The 22,289-nt window shown below is 37.0% G+C and overlaps 1 protein-coding gene across 1 annotated transcript in view; it reads right to left on the bottom strand.

The window, feature by feature from the left end:
* SYCP1 (synaptonemal complex protein 1) overlaps nt 1–22,289 on the bottom strand; it is a 117,647-nt gene that overhangs the window by 18,773 nt on the left and 76,585 nt on the right. Inside the window, 1 exon segment of the mRNA XM_043575924.1 lies at nt 1,843–1,902. Within this exon segment, the coding sequence (XP_043431859.1) occupies nt 1,843–1,902 (60 nt within the window).

Here is a 22,289-nt window from a genome sequence, read left to right as displayed (position 1 = left end):
TCTTGCGTTTTTTTTAATGTTTGCTTATTTTTGAGACAGAGAGAGAGAGAGAAAGAGAAAGAGAGAGAGAGAAACAGAATATGAGTAGGGGAGAGCAGGGAGAAAGGGAGACACAGAATCCGAAGCAGGATCCAGGCTCTGAGCTGTGTGCACAAAGCCTGACACAGGGCTCGAACTTATGAACTGTGAGATCATGACATGAGCCAAAGTCAGACACTTAACTGATGGAGCCACCCAAGCACCGCTTAATAAGTGCATTTTGTAAGACTACAGCTGCTATAGATAGTGATTCTACTAATGGATCTAGGAAAAGTAAATTGAAAACCTTCTGGAAAGGATTCACCATTCTAGATTCCGTTAAGAATATCTGTGATTCATAGAAGAGGTCAAATATCAGTATTAACAGGAGTTTGGAAGAATGTATCCCAACCCTCATGGATGACTTTAGGGGTTCAAGACTTCTGTGGCAGAAATAACTTTAGATGTGGTGGAAACAGCAAAAACACTGGAATTAAAAGTGAAGCCTGAAGATGTGATTTAAAGGCTGCAATCTCATGATAAAACTTTAACGAGTGAGGAGTCACTTCATGTGGATCAGCAAAAAAAAAAAAAAAAAAAAAGTGGTTTCTCAAGATGAAATCTACTCTTGATGAACATGTTGTGAAGATTGTTGAAATGAAACAAAGGATTTAAACTATGATGTGAACTTAGTTGATAAATCAGCAGCAGAATTTGAGAAGACTGACTCTGATCTTAAAAGAAGTTCTACTATGGGCAAAATGCTATCAAACAGTATCCCGTGCTACAGAGAAATCATTCGTGAAAAGAAGAGTCAGTGAAGAAAACTTCATCGTTGTCTTATTTTAAGAAATTGTCACATATCCCAACCTTCAGCAACCATCATCCTTGATCAATCAGCAGCCATTAATATCAAGGCAAGACCCCCCACCAGCAAAAAGGATTACTACTCATTAAAGGCTCACATGATGGTTAGCATTTTTAAGTAATATTTTTAAATTAAGGTATGTACACTGTTTTTTAGACATAATGCACACTCAACAGACCACAATATAGTATACATGTAACTTTTATATGCAGTGGGAAACCAAAAAATTCATTTACTGTGGTATTTGCTGCGTTGATCTGGAACTGAACCTGCACTATCTTCAAGGTGTGCCTACATACAGAACATTCACGATTTTCTGCTTTACTTTTTCAATGGAAATATAATTAACATACAGTATTATATTTGTTACATGTATACAATGTAATGATTCAACAATTCTATACATTACTCAGTGCTCATCACTGTATTTTTTAAACACTTATATGGCATTTTCTATGTGCCACGCTCTATTATAAATGCCTTACAAATATTATCTCATTTAATCCTTATAACATTAAAAAATAGATACTATTAATTATCCCTATATCGATGAAGAAACTGAGGCATAAAGTAATTTTCCCAAACTCAGAAATGTTTCATAAACCTAATAGTCATTACATATAAAGATTGTGCTATTTCAATATTGTTGGAATAAGGCATAGCAAATAAAAGCTTATTAAAATTTTTTATTTCTTGTATTATTTCCTCATTTGTAATTTATATATCCAGAACCCCAAATGAAATATATGGCATTTACTAATCTAAATAATGGGCCTATATTACTGGAATTATACATGAATCAAAATAACTCCATAAGAATACATGATATACACTGGTATACTCTAAACACATTCTATATTTAGAAATGAATATTAGATGTTCCTTACATATTTATGATCAAAAAAATTTTTCAGGTAGATGTTAGAAAAACCAGGAGAATTATATAAAACTCTTACCTTGTCTTTTTTTTCTTTGAGAAGAACTGTGTTTTCTTTGGTCTCTTTTTTGAGTTTTTCCTATTAAAAATGAGTACACACAATGCAGTCATTACTGTTATCAAAAATTAATGCTATTATCAAAATCTTTGCTGAGAAGTATCAACAAAGAATGCTAAACTCTAAACATTAGAAAATAATGAAAAAAAGCAAATTAGTTTCTTTCTATAGAGCCCATTATTTAGTTTTGATTATCTTTTTTAAAAATTCTGATCTGTCTAGTATGTATCTGTGGAATCCTGAGTCTTTTAAAACTCTGAATCAACTTTCTCATTGGTAAAATGAAGTAGACGAATTGGATTATAAACTAAGGAATACACACAAGTAATAACTGTGAAGAGCTATAAAGAGATCCAAGTATCATGGGCCTTTAGATGCAGAATTCAATTTTTCTATGTTGAGAGAGGATACATCTCAGTTGGACCTTGGATAATGAACTTTCAACATGAGATAATCAAGGATGAGGGAAAAAAGAGTACAATATACTTAGGAAATAATATATCACTTTTGCTGGAGATTAGGGTATGTGTACTCAGTATAGAAAAAAAGTTACCCCTGGCCTACAGAAAAGAATATGTATTATGCCTTTAATATGACAGCCAACTGGAGAACAGAATTGTTACAGCCCCAGGGGAACTTAAAGGACTAAGAGAAGGGAAAGTTCCAACACACAGAACTTTAAGCAAACTTGCCGTGCCTGCCCATGATGCCTATGCCAATATCAATCCTCACTGAATGCCTCTTGTACATTGTGCTCTCTATCCCAGAGTGTTGCTCCTAACCAAAAAACTCACTTCACCACAAAGAAGCTGGCAGTAAACTAATTTAACAATAGTCACTATTCTTATTATGTATCCTATCAACCACCAATGGTTGATTTTTAGTTATAGTGACAACTGGGGTCTCTACTAAGGGACTAGAATGCTATCTTCTAAAGTACATCCTCTAAACCAGCAAAATTGCACTACCTCTCTGAATATGTATCTTGGCTTCTAGAAGACAGAAGGGCAAAAGCACCTCTTATGACTGCAATGACTCTATTAAAGTCTGGAGACTTTTACTGGTCTGGAGATCTTAGTACAGTCTATTCTAATACAACATGTTTCCAAGGTGGGAATTATTAGCTCATACACAAACATGTATCTTTGGGAGTGTTTAATTGATCTTGAGTTCCTTAAGACCATACCAATGGGCAGTCCACTATGGTCCCTATTCAATCTAAATAACTAAAATATGCCTGTAATACACACTGGCAAACAAAGGACTGACTTCAGCCACAGGAATAGAGAATGACAGGCCTATACCCAGATTTCAGACTTGAACAAATTAAATTTATAAACCTAGAACCCTCTAAATTAAAAGAAAGCCTGGTAACTCTTGTGGAACGATTTTGTAATAGTATCACAAATAAATACTGTATTTTCTAGTATCTTGTGCGCTGAAACACTAAGACTTATGGGTAAGTGGACACTGACTATAAATTAACCCCATTTATTACACCCATAATGTTTACTATTATTTCATTAGATCAAGTGCAGGCGTTTGGGGATCAGGTGAAAATGACATTTAATCCAAGTCTACTTTCACAATGAGCGCATGGAACTATAAACCTAATCTATGGTCGTTTCTTTGGATCCTAAGAATAAAGTTTGATAGATAGTTTAAATTCAGTAAGTGCCATAATCCCCATACTGGTTCTAACCACAGAATGAGGGTTTTAAATTTGGAAGGATCAACTGGAAGACTTTGTTATTTTCCTCCATATCAAGAATGTAAACAAATACAAATCAAATGTCACATCTCACATAGGCAGAGACTAAGGTCCCATTAAACCATGGAAGATATAGAGAAGGTGATTTATCACAGTCCCACAGAGACAAATTTTGGAAAATTAAATTTGACTGTCATCTAATAACAATTTGGTCATACCAATGGGCAAGTAACAGAAGTTAAAATACGGACTGCCATAATGACTGGGATCAAAATTGAGAACTAAGAAAATAGTTTCATATAAAAGATGAACTGAAAAATAAATAAAATGTTAAAAAAATTTTTTTAAAAAAAAGGGGCGCCTGGGTGGCTCAGTCGGTTAAGCAGCCGACTTCGGCTCAGGTCATGATCTTGCAGTCCGTGAGTTCGAGCCCTGCGTCGGGCTCTGTGCTGACAGCTCAGAGCCTGGAGCCTGTTTCAGATTCTGTGTCTCCCTCTCTCTGACCCTCCCCTGTTCATGCTCTGTCTCTGTCTCAAAAATAAATAAAATGTTAAAAAAAAAATTTTAAAGATGAACTGAATTGGCGGGGGTGGGGGGAGCGCCTGGGTGGCCCAGTCAGTTAAGCATCCAACTTGGGCTCAGGTCATGATCTTGCAGTCCGTGAGTTCGAGCCCCACATCAGGCTCTGTGTTGACAGCTCAGAGTCTGGAGCCTGCTTCAGATTCTGTGTCTCCCTCTCTCTCTGCCACTCCCCTGGCTCGTGCTCTGTCTTCCTCTCTCTCTCAAAAATAAATAACCATTAAAAAAATTAAAAAGAAAAGATGAACTGAATCTATGTAAATATAAAGCTCAAATTAAATACCAGAATCATGGTTACAGAACAAATACATGTGTTTATTAATCTTGACAATGTAAATTAATACCAAAATTGTATAAGCAAAGGAAGAAGCAGTAGGAGGAAGTGTTAGATACACTGTTTACAAATACAAAGGTAACCAGTAAAATAACTGAAAATACTACACACACCTGTCAAATTAACAAGATACCCACACACACATTTAGAGAAAAAGAAAAAATAGATATTAATACGTAATGTAAAATAAGAGGACAAAAACATGATATAAAGCATATCAATAAGGGGTTAATATCCAGAAAATATAAGTCAACAACAAAAAACAATTTAAAAATGGGCAAAGGATTTGAACAGACAATTCTCCAAAGAAGATGTGTAAATGGTCAACAGGGGAAGGAAACAATTAAGAACTTCCAAAATAAATTCAATAACATAAACATACAATCACATGCCATAATTTCTGATTCCAGTGAGGCTCAGCATGAGAGCCATTGTAGACCTGTGCTTATTTGATTCTAGTCAATACGGCTCTTAACCTAATCACCACTTGTATATAGTACTGGTGAAAGTGGACACATATAATAATGAGAATAACTGTCACTAGTATACCTGTATTGATAAGAAGTAATCTGAGGGGATAAGTAGGCAGTCCGGGAAAAAAAAAAAGAGGCCTATAAAATGCACAGAGAGTGAAAGTTTCAGGAAAAATGACTAAATTTTTTTCATTTTGGTGTATCTAGTCTGGATAAAGAAAGTACAACAAACATACCCATACAGAATTAATTATCCATGCCAATAAATAGAACATACTAGCAGTAAAGTCAAAAGACAAGTTAAAAAAAAAAAAGAAAGAAAGAAAAGATTCACCTGAAGGAGCAGAAAACACAAAAAGAAGAGATTCACTGAAAAAATAAATGAATTTTGTCCTTTTCCCAGCCTCCCTCTTACCACGCTGTAAGTAGAATATACCAAATCATGATATTCTTATCTTTCTTGCATAAACTGAATGAGGAAATACAGCTTGAAGAGAGACTGGTAAATGGCAAAAGTGAATACACACACTGGAATATTAGCCATGCAAGAGATCTTGCCATTTACAACAACATGAATAGATCTATAGAGTATTAAGTTAAGTGAAATAACTCAGACAAAGACACACATACCATCTGATTTCACTTATGTGGAATCTAAAAAACAAATAAACAAAGCAGAAACAGACCCATAAATACAGAGAACAAATTGATGACTGCCAGAGGGGAAAAGGGTGAAGGGATGGCAAAATGGGTGATTGAGAATAGGAGATACAGGCTTCCAGTTATGGAATGAATAAGTCAAGGGATGAAAGGTACAGCATAGGAAATATAGTCAGTGATATTATAACAGCACTGTATGGTGGCAGATGGTAACTACACTTAGGGTGAGCATAGCATACAATACTAAATGCTTTCAATAGGAAAAGAGAAGATTGATGTCAGCAAAATGGCAAGAGTTTTCTACCATCTACCCCACCAAGACAACAGATTTTAACAAAGATCACTCCATCCATGATACTGAGGTTAACTATAAGACTAAGGGGTGAGGAGGCTTGGGACTATAGCAGCAAAAGTTTAGAATGTATTTAAGGGACACAGATCCTACTAACTACATCATGGACTCTATTGGAAAGCCTGCCCAAGAGCTGCTGAGGATACCTTGCTTGAAGATCTCCTCAACTGGCCAATGGGCATTCTCCCAACGCTCCACACATCTCACCCATACATGTCCTACCCCGCTGCCAACCTATGCATGCACCTATAAGTGTGGCAAGTGTGGGTCTTTATAGATGGCAAGTGATCATGTGCAGAAACCTGGGTCAATGCTGCATCATGCAGACATGATGAAAGTAGTCCTTCAAGCTGAAATGAGAGGATGGTAACTAGTAATATGAAAACATATGAAAATATGAAACACACTGGTAAAGGTCAAATTCAAAATACTCTAATATGTATGAAGGTGGTATGTTAATCACTTAACTATCTCTCATATAAAGGTTAAATAAGCATTAGAAATAGCTAGAGCTATAAAATTAACAAGTCAGGAAACAACAGATGTTGGCAAGGATGCAGAGAAAGGGGAACCTTTTTGCACTGCTGGTGGGAATGCAAACTGGTGCAGCCACTCTGGAAAATAGTAGGGAGGTTCCTCAAAAAATTAAAAATAGAACTACCCTATGACCCAGCAATTGCACTACTAGGTATTTATCCAAAGGATACAGAAGTGCTATTTTGAAGGGGCACATGCACTCCAATGTTTATAGCAGCACTATCAACAACAGCCAAATTATAGAAAGAGCCCAAATGTCCATTGATTGATGAATGGATAAAGAAGATGTGGTACACACACACACACACACACACACACACACAATGGAATATTATTCGGCGATCAAAAAGAATTAAATTTTGCCATTTCCAACACATGGATGGAACTAGAGTATATTCTGCTAAGTGAAATAAGTCAGAGAAAGATAAATATCATGATTTCACTCATAGGTGGAATTTAAGAAACAAAACAGATGAACATAGGGGAAGGGAAGGAAAAATAAAATAAGATAAAAACAGAGAGGGAGGAAAACCATAAGAGACTCTTAAATACAGAGAATAAACTGAGGGTTGCTGGAGGAGTGTTGGGTGGGGGATGGGATAAAGGGGTGATGGGCATTAGGAGGGCACTTGTTAGGATGAGCATTGGGTGTTATATGTAAGTGATGAATCACTAAATTCTACTTCTGAAAACATTACACTATATATTAACTAACTTAAATAAAACTTAAAAATTAAATAAATAAATTTTAAAAATGAGAAAAAAGAAATACAGCTACAATAATTTGTTAATGGACACACATTATTAAAAGATGCAAACTGTAACACTGACTGAAAACACAAAATGTAGAAGGGACTTGTTTGCACTACAAGTTATTATCACCTTAAAATAGACTATTAGAACTATATGAGTGTCTAGGGAGGCCTCATGGTAACCACCAAGGAAAAACTTACAGTAGGAACACAAAAGATAAACAGAAGGGAATCAGAAGGGAATCAAAATATACCAGTAGGTAAGATTATCATTTCACAAAGGAAGATGCAAAAGAAGAAACAAAGGAACTATAAAACAGCCAGACAACAATTGGATGGCATTAGTAAGTCCTTACCTAACATTAATTACTCTAAATATAAATGGACTCAATTCTCCAAGCAAAAGATGGAGAGTGGCTGAATGGAAAAATATGGGTAATGGATGAAAAATGGATAAATAAAGATCCAACAATGTGCTGCCAACTAGACTCAGTTATGCTTTAAGGACACTGGTGAGAGTGAAGGGATAGAGAAATATTCCATGCAAAAAAAAACAAAACAAAACAAAACAGTCTACTTGACAAAATAGACTTTCAGTCAAAAGCTGTAACAAAAGACAATGAAGGTCATTACATAATGATAAAGGGGTCAACTTATCAAGATCATATAACAATTGTCAATACATATGCACACAACAGCAGAGCACCTAAATATATTAAGCAAATACTAACAAACCTGAAGGGAGAAACAGAAAACAATATAATAGTAAGGGACTTCAGTACCTCAATTTTTTTATTGAAATATAATTAACAATGTTAAATTAGTTTCAGATATACAACATATTGATTCAACAATTCTATATATTACTCAGTGATTATCACAATAAGTGTAGTCACTATCTGTCACACTGTTATAATATCATTAGAACACTGTTATAATATCATTGACTATATTCCCTATACTGTAGTTTTCATCTCTATGACTTATTTTATTTTTATTTATTTTTAATGTTTATTTATTTTTGACAGAGAGATAGAGCATGAGTGGGGGAGTGGCAGAGAGAGAGGGAGACACAGAATCCAAAGCAGGCGCCAGGCTCTGAGTTGTCAACACAGAGCCTGATGCGGGGCTTGAACCCACGAGCTGCGAGATCACGACCTGAACCAAAGTCGGACGCTCAACCGACTGAGCCACCCAGGCGCCCCTGACTTATTTATTTTAAATTGAAGTTTGTCCCTCTTAATCTCCTTTACCTATTTTACCCCTCCCCACCACTTTCCCTCTGGCAACCACCAGTTTGTTCTCTGTATTTAAGAACCTGTTCAGGGCCGTCTGGGTGGCTCAGTCAGTTAAGCGTCCGACTCTTGGTTTCAGCTCATGTCATGATCTCACGGTTTCATGAGTTCGAGCCCTGCATCAGGCTCTGTACTGTCAGACTGTCAGTCCCTCTCTCTCTCTGTCCCTCCCCTGCTCACACTGTCTCTGTCTCTCTCAAAATAAATAAACTTAAAAAAAAAGAGAAAGAGAGTCTGTTTATTCAGGGGTGCCTGGGTGGCTCAGCTGGTTAAGCGTCCAACTTCAGCTCAAGTCATGATCTCATGATTCATGAGACTGAGCCCTGCCTGCATTGGGCTCTCTGCTGTCAATGCAAAGTCCACTTTGGATCCTCTGTAACCCCCTCTCTGCCCCTCCCCTGCTTGTCCTTTTCTTTCTCTCTCAACAAATAAAAAATTTTAAAAATAAGTAAAATATGAGTCCATTTATTAATTTGTTTTCTCTTTTAGATCCACATACAAGTGAAATCATATGGTATTTGTCTTTCTGTGTCTGAGTATAATACCCTCTAGATACAGCCATATTGTCACATATGGCAAGATCTCTTTCTTTTTTATTGCCAAACAATATTCCAGTGTGTGTGTGTGTGTCTGTGTGTGTCTGTGTGCGTCTGTGTGTGTGTGTGTCTGTGTGTGTGTATCTCATGTCTTCTTTATCCATTCATCTATCAATAAACACTTGGATCACTCCCACATCTTGGCTAGTGTAAATAATGCTGCAGTAAACATTAGAGTGCATATATCTTTTTGAATTAGTGTTTTTTGAGAAACAAAAAAACCTCCTGATTTTAAGATTTACTACAAAGCTAGAGTAATTGGCAGAATTACTGGATCATATGTTTATTTCTATTTTTAATTTTTTGAGGAATCTCCATACTGCTTCTCGCAGTGGCTACGTCAATTTACATTCTCACCAACAGTGCCTGAGTCTTCCTTATTCTCCATTCTTCCTTATTCTCCTTGTCAACACTTGTAATTTCTTATCTTTTTTTATTCTAGCTATGCTGACAGGTGTGAGGTTGTATCTAATAGTGGTTTTGAACAGTACTCCATTTTCAACAATGGATAGATCATTAAGGAAACATTGGAATATGAACTATGCTTTAGACCAAACAGACCTAACAGACATACACACAACTTTTCATCCAATAAAACATACTGAGACGAATATTCATTCTTCTCAAAACACATGGAACATGTCCATGGTAACTCATATGTTAGGCCATAAAACAAGTCTTAACAAATTTAGGATGACTGAAATCATACCAAGTATGTTTTAGAACCACAAGAGTATGAAATTAGAAATCAGTAACAGGAGAAAAACTGGAAAATTCACAAATAATGTGGAAATCAAACAATATACTCCTGGATAACCAATTAGTCAAAGAAGAAATCCAAAAGGGAATTTAAAAAATATATAAATCAAATGAAAATGGAAACATAACACACTAAAACTTACAGGATGCAAGTAGTTCTAAGAGGAAAAAGTTTATAGCAGTAAACACCTTCAACTAAGAAAAAAGAAAGATCTCAAGTAAACAACCTAAATTTACATCTCTAGAAAATAGAAAAAGAGGAACAAACTGAGTTCAAAGTTTGTAGAAGAATGCAAATAACAAATATCAGAGTATAAAAACATGAAAGAGACAGATGAGGAAGGGGAGAGGATGGGAGGGGGGGAGGAGGACAGAAGGAAAAGGACAATGGCTAAGTCTGATCATTTGAAAAGATAAACCCGACACACCTTTGGCTAGATCATTAAGAAAAAAGAGAGAACTAAGAGTCAAATGAATAAAATCAGAATTAAAAGAGGAGATATTACAACAAACACCACAGAAATACAAAGAATCCTAAGAGACTACGAAAACAATTATATGCCAACAAATTGGATAACCTAGAAGAAATGGGTAAATCCCTAGAAATATAACCTACCAAGACTGAATCATCAAAAAATAGAAAATCTGAATAGACCAATAAGAATCAGTTGTCAAAAGTCTCCCAATAAGAAAAGTCCAAGACAACACCTGATTGCTTTTCTGGGGAATTCATCCAAACATTTAAAGAATAACTGACACCACTCTTTCTCAAAATATTCCTCCCAAAGTGAGGAAGGAACACTTCCAAACTCATTTTACCAGGCCAGCGTTACCCTGTTAACAAAGCTGGGGAAGAGAATTATAAGAAAATTACAGGCCAATATCCCTGATGAACACAAATGCAAAAATCCTCAACAAAATACTAGTGAAGAGAATTCAACAGTACTGAAAGAATCATACATCATGATCAAGTGGGATTTTTCCCTGGGATACAAAGATGGTTCAAATACACAAATCAATAAATGTGATAAACCACATTAACAGAATTGAAGGGTAAAAATAATATGATGATCTCAACAGATGCATAAAAAGCACCTGACAAAACTGAACACTCTTTCATGTAAAAACTCTTAACACATTAGGTAAAGTAGGAATACACCTCAACATAATAAAGGTCATATATGAAAAGCCCACAGCTTACATCATAGTCAATGGAGAAAAGCTGAAAGCCTTTCCTCTAAAATCAAGAAGAAGACAAAGATGCCCACTGTCACCACTCCTATTCACTTATTTCTCTGCCAAAGAAAGCAGACAAGAAAAAAAAAAGGCATCAAATATGGAAAAGAAGAAGTAAAATTATCTCTATTTGCAGATGACATGATTTTATATGGAGAGAATCCTAAAGACTCCACCAAAGAGCTGCTAGAATAAACAAAGTTGCAGGACACAAAATTAATGTACAAAAATCAACAGCATTTCTATACACTAGCAACAAGTTATCTGAAAAAGAAATAAAAAAAATAAATAAAGAAAATGATCCCATCGATAATAGTGTCAAAACTATAGGGTATTTAGGAATAAATTTAATCAAGGAGGTGAAATATTTGTGCATGAAAACTTTTCTTTAAATATAATTTATTGCCAAATTGGTTAACATACAGTGTGTAAAGTGTGCTCTTGATTTTTGGCGTAGAGTCCCGTGGTTCATCACTTACATACAACACCCAGTGCAATGTACATGAAAACTTTAAGGCACTGATGAAAGAAATCAAAGAAGACACAAATAAGTGGAAAGATGTCCCATGTTCATGGGTTGAAAGAGTTAACACTGTTAAAGTGTCCATACTACCCAACACCATTTATAAATTCAATGCATTCTCTATTGTTTCCAATGGCATTTTTTACAGAAGTAGAAAAAACAATTCTAAAATTTACATGGAATCACAAAAGACCCCAAGTAACCAAAACAATCCTGAGAAAAAAGAACAAAGCAGGAGGCATCACACCTCCTGATTTTAAGATCTATTAGAAAGCTAGAGTAATCAAAAAATAAATAAAAATAAAGCTACAATAATGAAAACAGTATGGTAATGGCATAAAAACAGACACATAAACAAATGGAACAGAATCAGGAGTCCAGGAATAAACTCATGCATATATAGTCAACTATTATTTTACAAGGGAGCCAAGAATACTCAATGGAGAAAAGACAATCTCCTCAATAAATGGTGCTGAGAAAACTAAATATTCATAGTAAAAGAATAAAAGACCACTATCCTATATTTACACCACACACAAAAATTAACTAAAAATGGATTAAAGACTTAAATGTAAGACTGGAAACCATGAAACTCCTTGAAGAAAGCAGGGGAAAAGCTCCTTGACAGGATCTTAGCAATGATTTTTTTGGATAGAACACTAAAGCACAAACAACACAATCAAAATAAATAAGTGGGACTATGTCAATCTGCACAGCAAAAGAAATGATGGATCACATGAAAAGATAACCTACAAAATGGGGAAAAAATATATGCAAACTATGTGTCTTATAAGGGGTCAATATCAAAAATATATAAAGAATTCACACAATTCAAGAGCAAAAAAATCCAATAAAAAAATGGGCAAAGGACCAGAATAGACATTTTTCCAAAGAACATATATGAATAGCCAATAGGTACATGAAAAGGTTCTCAACATCAGTAATCATCAGAAAAATGCAAATCAAAACCATATTGAGATACCACCTCATGCTTGTCAGAATAACTATCATCAAAAAGACAAAAGAGGATGTATAGAAAAGAAAACCCTTGAAGGGAGCTAAGACAGGGGAACAGTAGGAGGACCCTAGGCTTGCCTTGTCCCTCAAATACAGGTAGATAAATATCAAATCATTCTGAACACCCAAGAAATCGATCTGAGGACAGAACAAACTGCACAACTAGGAGAGAAGAGTACACATGACATTGGAAGGAAGGAGGTGCGATATGTGATTGGGGGAGAAAAGGATCTCAGGCGCTGCAGGGGAGAGGGTGCCCTGATCACAGAGAGAGGGAGGGAGAGGGAGGGGAAGGGAAAGAGGAAGAGGGAGGGAGGAAGGAGCACAAGGAAAACACTTTCCCAAAGCCACTGATTGAGAAAATGAAAGGGGCTGATTATTATGAGTTCTTACAACAATCAGAGTTCAAAGACTGGAGTTTTAGAGGTCTGTACCATGGCTGGCGTTGAGCCTGGTGGGCATTGCAGTGTTCCTGTGGAGAAGGAGGGCAGAAGGCTGGGAGCAGACAGCGAGATCTGAGGATCTCCTGGGATGCACTGGGAGAGACGGATCCTCCTTCTTGGAGCACAACTGGAAGAGGTGGCATTGCTTCTTGGCAGACAAAAGAGCCAGCAGGCACCATTACACCCTCCCGCTCCTTAGCATAGGTGCAGAGACAACTGCTGAAGACAGCTAACCTGGACATTGGCTTTTTGCTGAGCTTTACTCCAAATTCAAAGTTCCTGCATATTGGTGTGACTGCCCTTCTGGGATAAACCTGCACCAGCCCCATCATGGCAAGACCCTCCCCCAGAGGATCAGCATGGATCTGCTCCATGCCAGGTCTCTAAAGTTTGGAGTTTAAATTTTTTTTTAAGTTCATTTATTTATTTGGAGAGGGGGGGTGGGCAGAGAGAAGGGGAGAGAAAGAAGCCCAAGCAGGATCTGTGCTCTCAGCTCAGAGCCTGACACAGGGCTCAATCCCACAAACTACAAGATCATGATGTGAGCTGAAATCAAGAGTCAGATACTCAACTGACTGAGCCACCCAGGTGCCCCTAATGTTTGGAGGGTTTCTTTTCCTTAACGTGTATTTATTTTTGAGAGAGAGACAGAGCACAAGCAGGGGAGAAACAGAGAGAGAGAGGGACACAGAACCTGAAGCAGATTCCAGGCTCTGAGCTGCTAGCACAGAACCTGATGTGGGGCTTGAACCTACAAACCTCAAGATCATAACCCGAGCTAAAGAGGAATGCTTAACCGACTGAGCCACCCAGGCGCCCCTGGAATTTTTTAATCTTAGCCATCCTGCATTAGATAAAACTCAGGTGTACTGCACTGCCAGAGTGAGCAGATCACCCAAACACAGGCAGGGTGAAGGCAGGGATCTGAGGGACACCTGGGACACATGAGTGGAGATGGTTCGCTCTTCCGTGAGGGCTTCCCAGACAGCAGTGGGAGCAAACTCCACTCTCCAGGGACAAGAGAGAGGGCCGACATCATTTTCCTCCCCTATCCCTTAGTGTAAACTAATTTCAGTTAGCAGGACAGCACCAAAATTGAAGGCCTAAACCACTTATGCCAAGCCCCACCCCCCAGTGTTCTGCAGGTGCTTCTTTACTAGGGTAAGTGTGCCTGAGAACCAGAGCAGCAGGCCCCTCCCCAAGAAGACCAGCACAAACCCCCCCACATGCACCAAGTCTGCTGACCTAATAGAATGCTGCAAAGCTTCAGGTCTAGTGCAAATAACTGATCAAGTCTATTTTAACAAGCAGACAAGAACACACCTAGTTAAAACTCACTACACACTCTGGCCAAGGTCCAAATACTCCCCACTGCAGGCAAGGAGAAACTGCAGAGGACTGACCTAAGGGAAAGAGCAGCCAAAACACAGTGTACACCAGAAACACTTCCTAAAGCACCAGGCCCAGAATATATGACCTCTTCTTAAAGCTATTACTCTCAGAAGCAAGAAACATAACAGGCTTTCCTAACACACACAAAAAATACAAAGACCTAGACAAAATGCCAAGACAGATGAATTCATCCCAATAGAGCAAGAGAAGATCATGGCTAGGGATCTACTGGAAACAGATAAAAGTAATATGACTAATCCAGACTTTAAAACAACAATAATATGGATACTAGCTGGACTTGAGAAAAGCACAGAAGGCACCAGGGAGTCCCTTACTGCAGAGATAAAAGACCTAAAAACTATTTAGGCCAAAATAAATATTATAACCGCAATGCAAAACCAATTGAATGTAACAATCATGACAATGGGAGAAACAGAAGAAAAAATGACTGATATAGAAGATAAAATTATGGAAAATAATGAAGCTGAAAAGAAGAGGGAAAGAAAAATACTGGATCACAAATGTAGACTTGGGGAACTCAGTGACTCCATAAAACATAATAACATTCATACCACAGGAGTCCCAGAAGAAGAGAGGGAAAAAGGGACAAAAGGTTTATTTAAGAAAATGATAGCTGACGACTTCCCTAATCTGGGGATGGAAACAAACATCAAAATCCAGGAGGCACAGAGAATTCCCATCAAAATCAAGGAAAACAGGCCAGCACCAAGACATATCATAGTAATATTTGCAAAATATATACATAAGGAAAAAATACTAAAAGCAGCAATGGAAAAGAGGTCCCTGATTTGCCAGGGAAGACAAATAAGGTTATCAGCAGACCTCCACACAGAAACTTGGTAGGCCAGAAAGGAGTGGCATGATATAGTCAATGTGCTGATGGGAAAAATATACAGCCAAGAACACTCTATCCAACAAAGCTGTCATTCAGAATAGGAGAGACAAAGAGTTTCCCAAACAAAACCTAAAGGAGTTCATGACCACTAAACCAGCCCTGCAAGAAATAGTAAAGGGGACTCTTTCGGAAAGAAAGACCAAAAGCAATAAAGACCAAAAGCAAAATAAAAGAAAAGAATAGAGAAAATCTCCAGACACAATGACTTAACAAATAATACAATGGTACTAAATTCATATCTATCATTAACCACTCTGAGGTAAACAGGCTAAATCCTCCAATCAAAAGACATATAGTATGTCAGAATGGATTAAAAAAAAAAAAGACCCATCTATATGTTGTTCACAAGAGACTTATTTTCTCCTATTTTATTTGAGAGAGAACAAGCAGGTGAGGGGCAGAGGGAAAAAGAATCTTTAAGCAGGCTCCATGCTCAGTGCAGGGCCCAACATGGGATTTGATCTTACAACCCTGGGATCATGACTTGAGCCAAAATCAAGAGTCAGATGCTCAACCGAGCCACCCAAGCACCCTAAGACTCATTTTAGACCTAAAGGCACCTGTATACTAAAAGTGAGAGAATGGAGAACCATTTATCATGCTAATGGATTTCAAAAGAAAGCCAGTGTAGTAATACTTAATTCAGACAAACTAGACTTTAAACCAAAGACTAACAAGAGATGACTAAAGGCATTATATCATAATAAATGGGTCTATCCAACAAGAAGATCTAACAATTGTAAAAATTTATGCCCCTAACTTGAGCACACACAAATATATAAAACTAGTAAATAACATAGAGGAACTCATTGATAATAATACAGTAATATAACACCCACTTACAGCAATGGACAGACCACCTAAACAGAAAATCAGCAAAGAAACAATGGCTTTGAATGACACACTGGATTAGATGGGCTTAAGAGAAATATTCAGAACTTTTCATCCTAGGGTAGCATACATTCTTTTCGAGTGCACATGGGACATTCTCCAAAATAGATCACATACTGGGTTACATATCAGGCTTCAACAAACACAAAAAGACTGAGATCATACCATGCATATTTTCCAACCACAACACTATGAAACTTAAAGTCAACCACAAGAAAAATCTGGAAAGACCACAAGTACATGGAGGTTAAGAATACCCTAGTAAATAATGAATGGGTTAAACAGGAAATTAAAGAAATAAAACAATACACAGAAACAAATGAAAATGAAGATATGACAGCCCAAAATGTTTGGGATGCAGCAAAAGCAGCCATAAGAAGAAAATATATAGCAATACAGGCCTACCTCAAGAAGAAAGAAAAATCTCAAATATACAATCGAACCTTACACCTAAAGGAGCTAGAAAAAGAACAAATGAAACCTAAAGTCAGCAAAAGAAGGGAAGTAATAAAGATTAGAGAAAAATAAATGATATAGAAACAAAAAAATAAAACAGATCAATGAAACTAGGAGCTGGTTCCTAGAAAGAATTAACAAAATTGATAAACCCCTAGCCAGACTTATAAGAGAAAGGACCCAAATAAATAAAATCACAAATGAGAGGAGATCAAAACCAATACCACAGAAATACAAACAACTGTAAGAGAATATTATGAAAAATCACATGCCAACAAATGGGGCAATCTGGAAGAAATGGATAAATTCCTAGAAACATATAAGCTACCAAAACTGAAAAAGGAAGAAATCGAAAACGTGAACAGAGAAAACTAGCGAAGAAATTGAATCAGTAATCAAAACACTCCCAACTAAAGGAAATCCAGGGCCAGATGGCTTTTCAGGCAAAACCTTTAAAGAAGAGTTAATACCTATTCTTTTGAAACGGTTCCAAAAAAATAGAAATGGAAGGGAAACTTTCAAACTCACTCTACAAGGCCATCATTACCTTGATTCTGAAACCAAAGACCCAGCTAAACACAAGAATTACAGACCAATATCCCTGATGAACATGAACACAAAAATTCTCAACAAAATACTAGAGAAAGTCAAATCCAACAATACATTAAAAGAATCATTCACCACAATCAAATGGGATTTATTCCTGGGCTGCAAGGTTGGTTCAATATTCACAAATCAATCAATGTGATACATCATACATAAAAGAAAGGCTAAGAACCATAATGATCTTGTCAATATATGCAGAAAAAAAGGATCTGATAAAGTATCTCATCCATTCTTGATAAAACCCCTCAACAACGTAGGAATAGAGGGGACATATATCAACATCATAAAGGCCATATATTAAAGATTCACAGCTAATATAATCCCCAATGGGGGAAAAACTGAGAACTTTTCCTCTACTGTCAGGAACAAGACAGAGATATCCACTCTTGCCATTATTATTTAACATAGTACTGGAAGTCCTAGCCACAGCGATCATCAACAAAAAGAAATAAAAGGCATCCAAATCAGCAAGGAAGAAGTCAAACTTTCACTATTCGCAGACATGATACTCTATGTAGAAAACCCAAAAGACTCCACCAAAAATTGCTACAACTGATAAATGAAATTAGTAAAGTCAAAGGATACAAAATCAACTTACAGAAACCTGTTGCATTTCTAAACACCAATAATGAGGCAGCAGAAAGAAAAATCAAGGAATCTATGCCATTTACAACTGCACTAAAAACCATACAATACCTAGGAATAAACCTAAGTAAATAAGTAAAAGATCTGTACTCTGAAAACTATAGAACACTGATGAAAGAAACTGAAGATGACACAAAGAAATGGAAAACCATTCCATGCTCACAAATTGGAAGAAAAAATATTGTTAAAATGTCAATACTACCCAAAGCAATCTACATATTTTATGCAATCCCTATCAAAGCATTTTCACAGAGGTAGAACAAACAGTCCTAAAATTTATATGGTAGCACAAATGACCCCAAATAGTCAAAGCAATCTTGAAAAAGAAAAGCAAAGCTAGAGGCATCACAATTCTGGGCTTCAAGCTATATTACAAAGCTGTAATATGCTACTGGCACAAAAACAGACACATAGATCAATGGAACAGAACAGAAAACCCAGAAATAGACCCACAACCATAGGGTCAACTAATCTTCTACAAAGCAGGAAAGACTATCTAATGGAAAAAAAGACAGTCTTTTCAACAAATGGTGTTGAGAAAACTGGACAGTGACATGCAGAAGAATGAAACTGAACCACTTTAATTTTTTTTATGTTTGAGAGAGAGAGCATGTGAGCAGGGAGGGACAGAGAGAGAGGGAGACACAGAATCTAAAGCAGGCTCCAGACTCCAAGCTGTCAGCAAAGAGCCCAACATGGGGCTCGAACCCACGAACTGCAAGATCATGACCTGAACCGAAGTCGGACGCTCAACCAACTGAGCCACCCACACACTCCAAAACTGAACCACTGTTAACACCATACACAAAAATAAACTCAAAATGGATGAAAGACCTAAATGTGAGACAGGAACCATCAAAATCCTATTAGAGAAAACAGTCAACAACCTCTTTGACCTCAGCTGCAGCAATTTCTTACTTGACACATCTCTGAAGCCAAGGGAAATAAAAGCAAAAATCAACTATTGGGACCTCATCAAGATAAAAATCTTCTGCACAGCAAAGGAAACAATCAACAAAACTAAAAGGTAACTGACAGAATGGGACAAGGTATTTGCAAACAGCACAGCTGATAAAGGGTTAGTATCCAAAATCTATAAAGAACTTATCAAACTCAACAGCCAAAAAACCGATAATCCAGTGAAGAAATAGGCAGAAGACATGAACAGACATTTTTCCAAAGATGACATTCAGATGGATAACAGACACAAAAAATATGCTCCGCATCACTCATCATCAGTCAAATACAAATCAAAACCATGATGAGATACCACCCCCATACCTGTCAGAATGGCTAAAATTAACAACACAGGAAATAAAAGACGTTGGTAAGGATGCGGAGAAAGGGGAGCCCTCTTACACTGTTGATGAGAATGAAAACTGGTACAGCCACTATGGAAAACAATATGGAGGTTCTTCAAAAAGTTAAAAATGGAACTACCCTATGACCCAGCAATTGCACTAGGTATTTACCCAAAGAATATAAAAATACGGACTCAAAGGGATATATGCTCCCCAATTTGTTTATAGCAGCATTACCAACAACAGCCAAACTATGGAAAGACCCCAAATATCCACTGACTAATGAATGAATAAAGAAGATGTGGTATAAATACACACACACAAGGAATACTACTCAGCCAGCAAAAAGAATAAAATCTTGCCATCTGCAATGACATGGAGGAAGCTAGAGTGTATCATGCTAAGAAAAATAAGTCAGAGACAAATACTGTCTTATTTCACTCATACATGCAATTTAAGAAATAAAATGGATGCACATATGGGAAGGGGGAAAAGAAAGGAGGGAAACAAACCATAAGAGACTCTTAAGAACAGAGAACAAACTGGGGGTTGATGGAGGGAGATAAATAGGTGATGAGTATTAAGGAGGGCACCCGTTCTGATGAACAGTGGATATTATATGTAAGTAATGAATCACTAAATTCTACTCCTGAAACTAAGATTACACTATATGTTAACTAACTAGAATTTAAATAAAAGCTTGAAACAACAACAAAAACAAGAAGAAAAGAAAACCCTTGTGCCCTGTCGGTGGGACTGTAAATTGGTACAGCCACTATGGAAAACAGTATGGAGCTTCTTCAAAAAAATCAATAATAAAACTACCATATGATCTAGCCATCCCATTTCTGGGAATACATCCAAAGGAAACGAAAACACTATGCTAAAGAGATATCTGTCCCCACATGTTCATTGCAGCAGCATTACTTCCAATAGCTAAGACAAAGAAACAACTTAAGTGTTACCAACAGATGAATGCATAAAGTGTGATACACATACATACACATATATACACACACACTGATATATTATTCAGCCATGAAGAAGAAGGAAATCCTGCCATTTGCAATAACATGAATGGACCTTGGGAGCATTATGCTATATGAATTAAGTCAAAGAAAAACAAATACTTACATGTTTTCATGAGAGTCTAAAATTTTAAAAACTCCGGGCACCTGGGTGGCTCAGTTGGTTAAGCATCTGACTTCTGCTCAGGTCATGATCTCACAGTTTGTGGGTTCAAGTCCCGTGTTGGGCTCTGTACTGACATCTCAGAGCCTGGAGCCTGTTTCAGATTCTGTGTTTCCCTCCCTCTGCCCTCCCCCATCCCGTTGCCCTGCTTGTGCTCTGTCTCTCTCTCAAAAATAAATAAACATTAAAAAAAAATTTTTTTTTTAAACTCATAGAAAAACATCAGATTTGTGGTTACCAGATGCAAGGGGCTTGGGGCTGGGGAATTAGATGAAAATGGTCAAAGGTACAAACTTCAAGTTATAAGATAAATAAGTACTAGGGATGTAATTTACCACACAATGACTATAGTTAACACTGCTATATGGTATACGTGAAAGTTAAGAGAGTAAATCCTAAGAGTTCTCATGAAAAGGGAAAGAACTGGGGCGCCTGGGTGGCACAGTCGGTTAAGTGTCCGACTTCAGCCAGGTCACGATCTCGCGGTCCGTGAGTTCGAGCCCCACGTCAGGCTCTGGGCTGATGGCTCAGAGCCTGGAGCCTGTTTCCGATTCTGTGTCAGGCTCTGGGCTGATGGCTCGGAGCCTGGAGCCTGTTTCCGATTCTGTGTCTCCCTCTCTCTCTGCCCCTCCCCCGTTCATGCTCTGTCTCTCTCTGTCCCAAAAATAAATAAAAAATGTTGAAAAAAAATTTAAAGAAAAGGGAAAGAACATTTTTTTCTTTTTTTTTTTTTGGCATCTATATGAAATGATGGATGTTAAATGTATTACAGTAATCATTTCACAATATATGTAGGTCAAATCATGCTGTGTACCTTAAACTTGGACAGGGCTGCATGCCAAATATATCTCAATAAAACTGGAAAACATTTGGAAAGAAAAGAACCTTAAGAGTAGTTAAAAACAATGAAGAAGACCTCTTCTACTAAAACAGCAGGATAAAGGTAAGTATATGTTACTAATACAGGTGAAGAGAAAACCATTTAGTCATTCCTCTGACAACATTCATTAAAAGCAGAAACTTTTCAGAGCCTCGTGGGTGGCTCAGTGGGTTAAGCGTCTGAGACCTTTGGCTCAGGTCATGATCTTGCGGTTTGTGGGTTTGAGCCCCATGTTGGGCTCTGTGCTGACAGGCCTGCTTCAGAATCTGTGTTTCCCTCTCTCTGTGCCCCTTCCCCTCTTGCACTCTGTCTTTCTGTCAAAATAAACATTAAAAAAATAATAAAAATAATAAAAAAATACATTAAAAATTTTTTCAAAGCACTGTGCTCAAAGAGAAAACAAAAATAAATAAGATATAATCCTTGCCTCTGAAGAGCCTGAAATATAATAGAAGCATAGAGTGACATAACTATTTTTAATATAAGTACAAACTGCTATGAAAATACTTATATACAGTAAGCTCACCTTTGGTAGTTGAAAGATGTGTCAGATTTGCCATAGTGAAGAAAGGAATTAAGTACAAGAAACAAAGTGAACAAATGCACAGGGTCTTGAAACTGAAAGTGCAAGTTACCTAGGCTGCTATTGAGTCATTAAGAGAACAGGTTTTGGAATCATGTAAAATAGACCTAGATTTGAATTCTAAGTCATTTTACTTTTTTATTACGTGATCTTGAATAAATAACCTAAACTCTGTAAAAATGAGGATAATATGTATTGCTTATACCATTGTTGTAAGGATTAGGTAGGATAGTCCTATAGAAAGCAAGAATAAATAAATAGTATCTGCCATTTTAAAATA

This window comes from Prionailurus bengalensis, chromosome C1, assembly GCF_016509475.1.
Source record: "Prionailurus bengalensis isolate Pbe53 chromosome C1, Fcat_Pben_1.1_paternal_pri, whole genome shotgun sequence".
NCBI lineage: Eukaryota > Metazoa > Chordata > Mammalia > Carnivora > Felidae > Prionailurus > Prionailurus bengalensis.
Note: the sequence above shows the minus strand (reverse complement) of the source record. Positions and strands in the feature narration are given on the sequence as shown.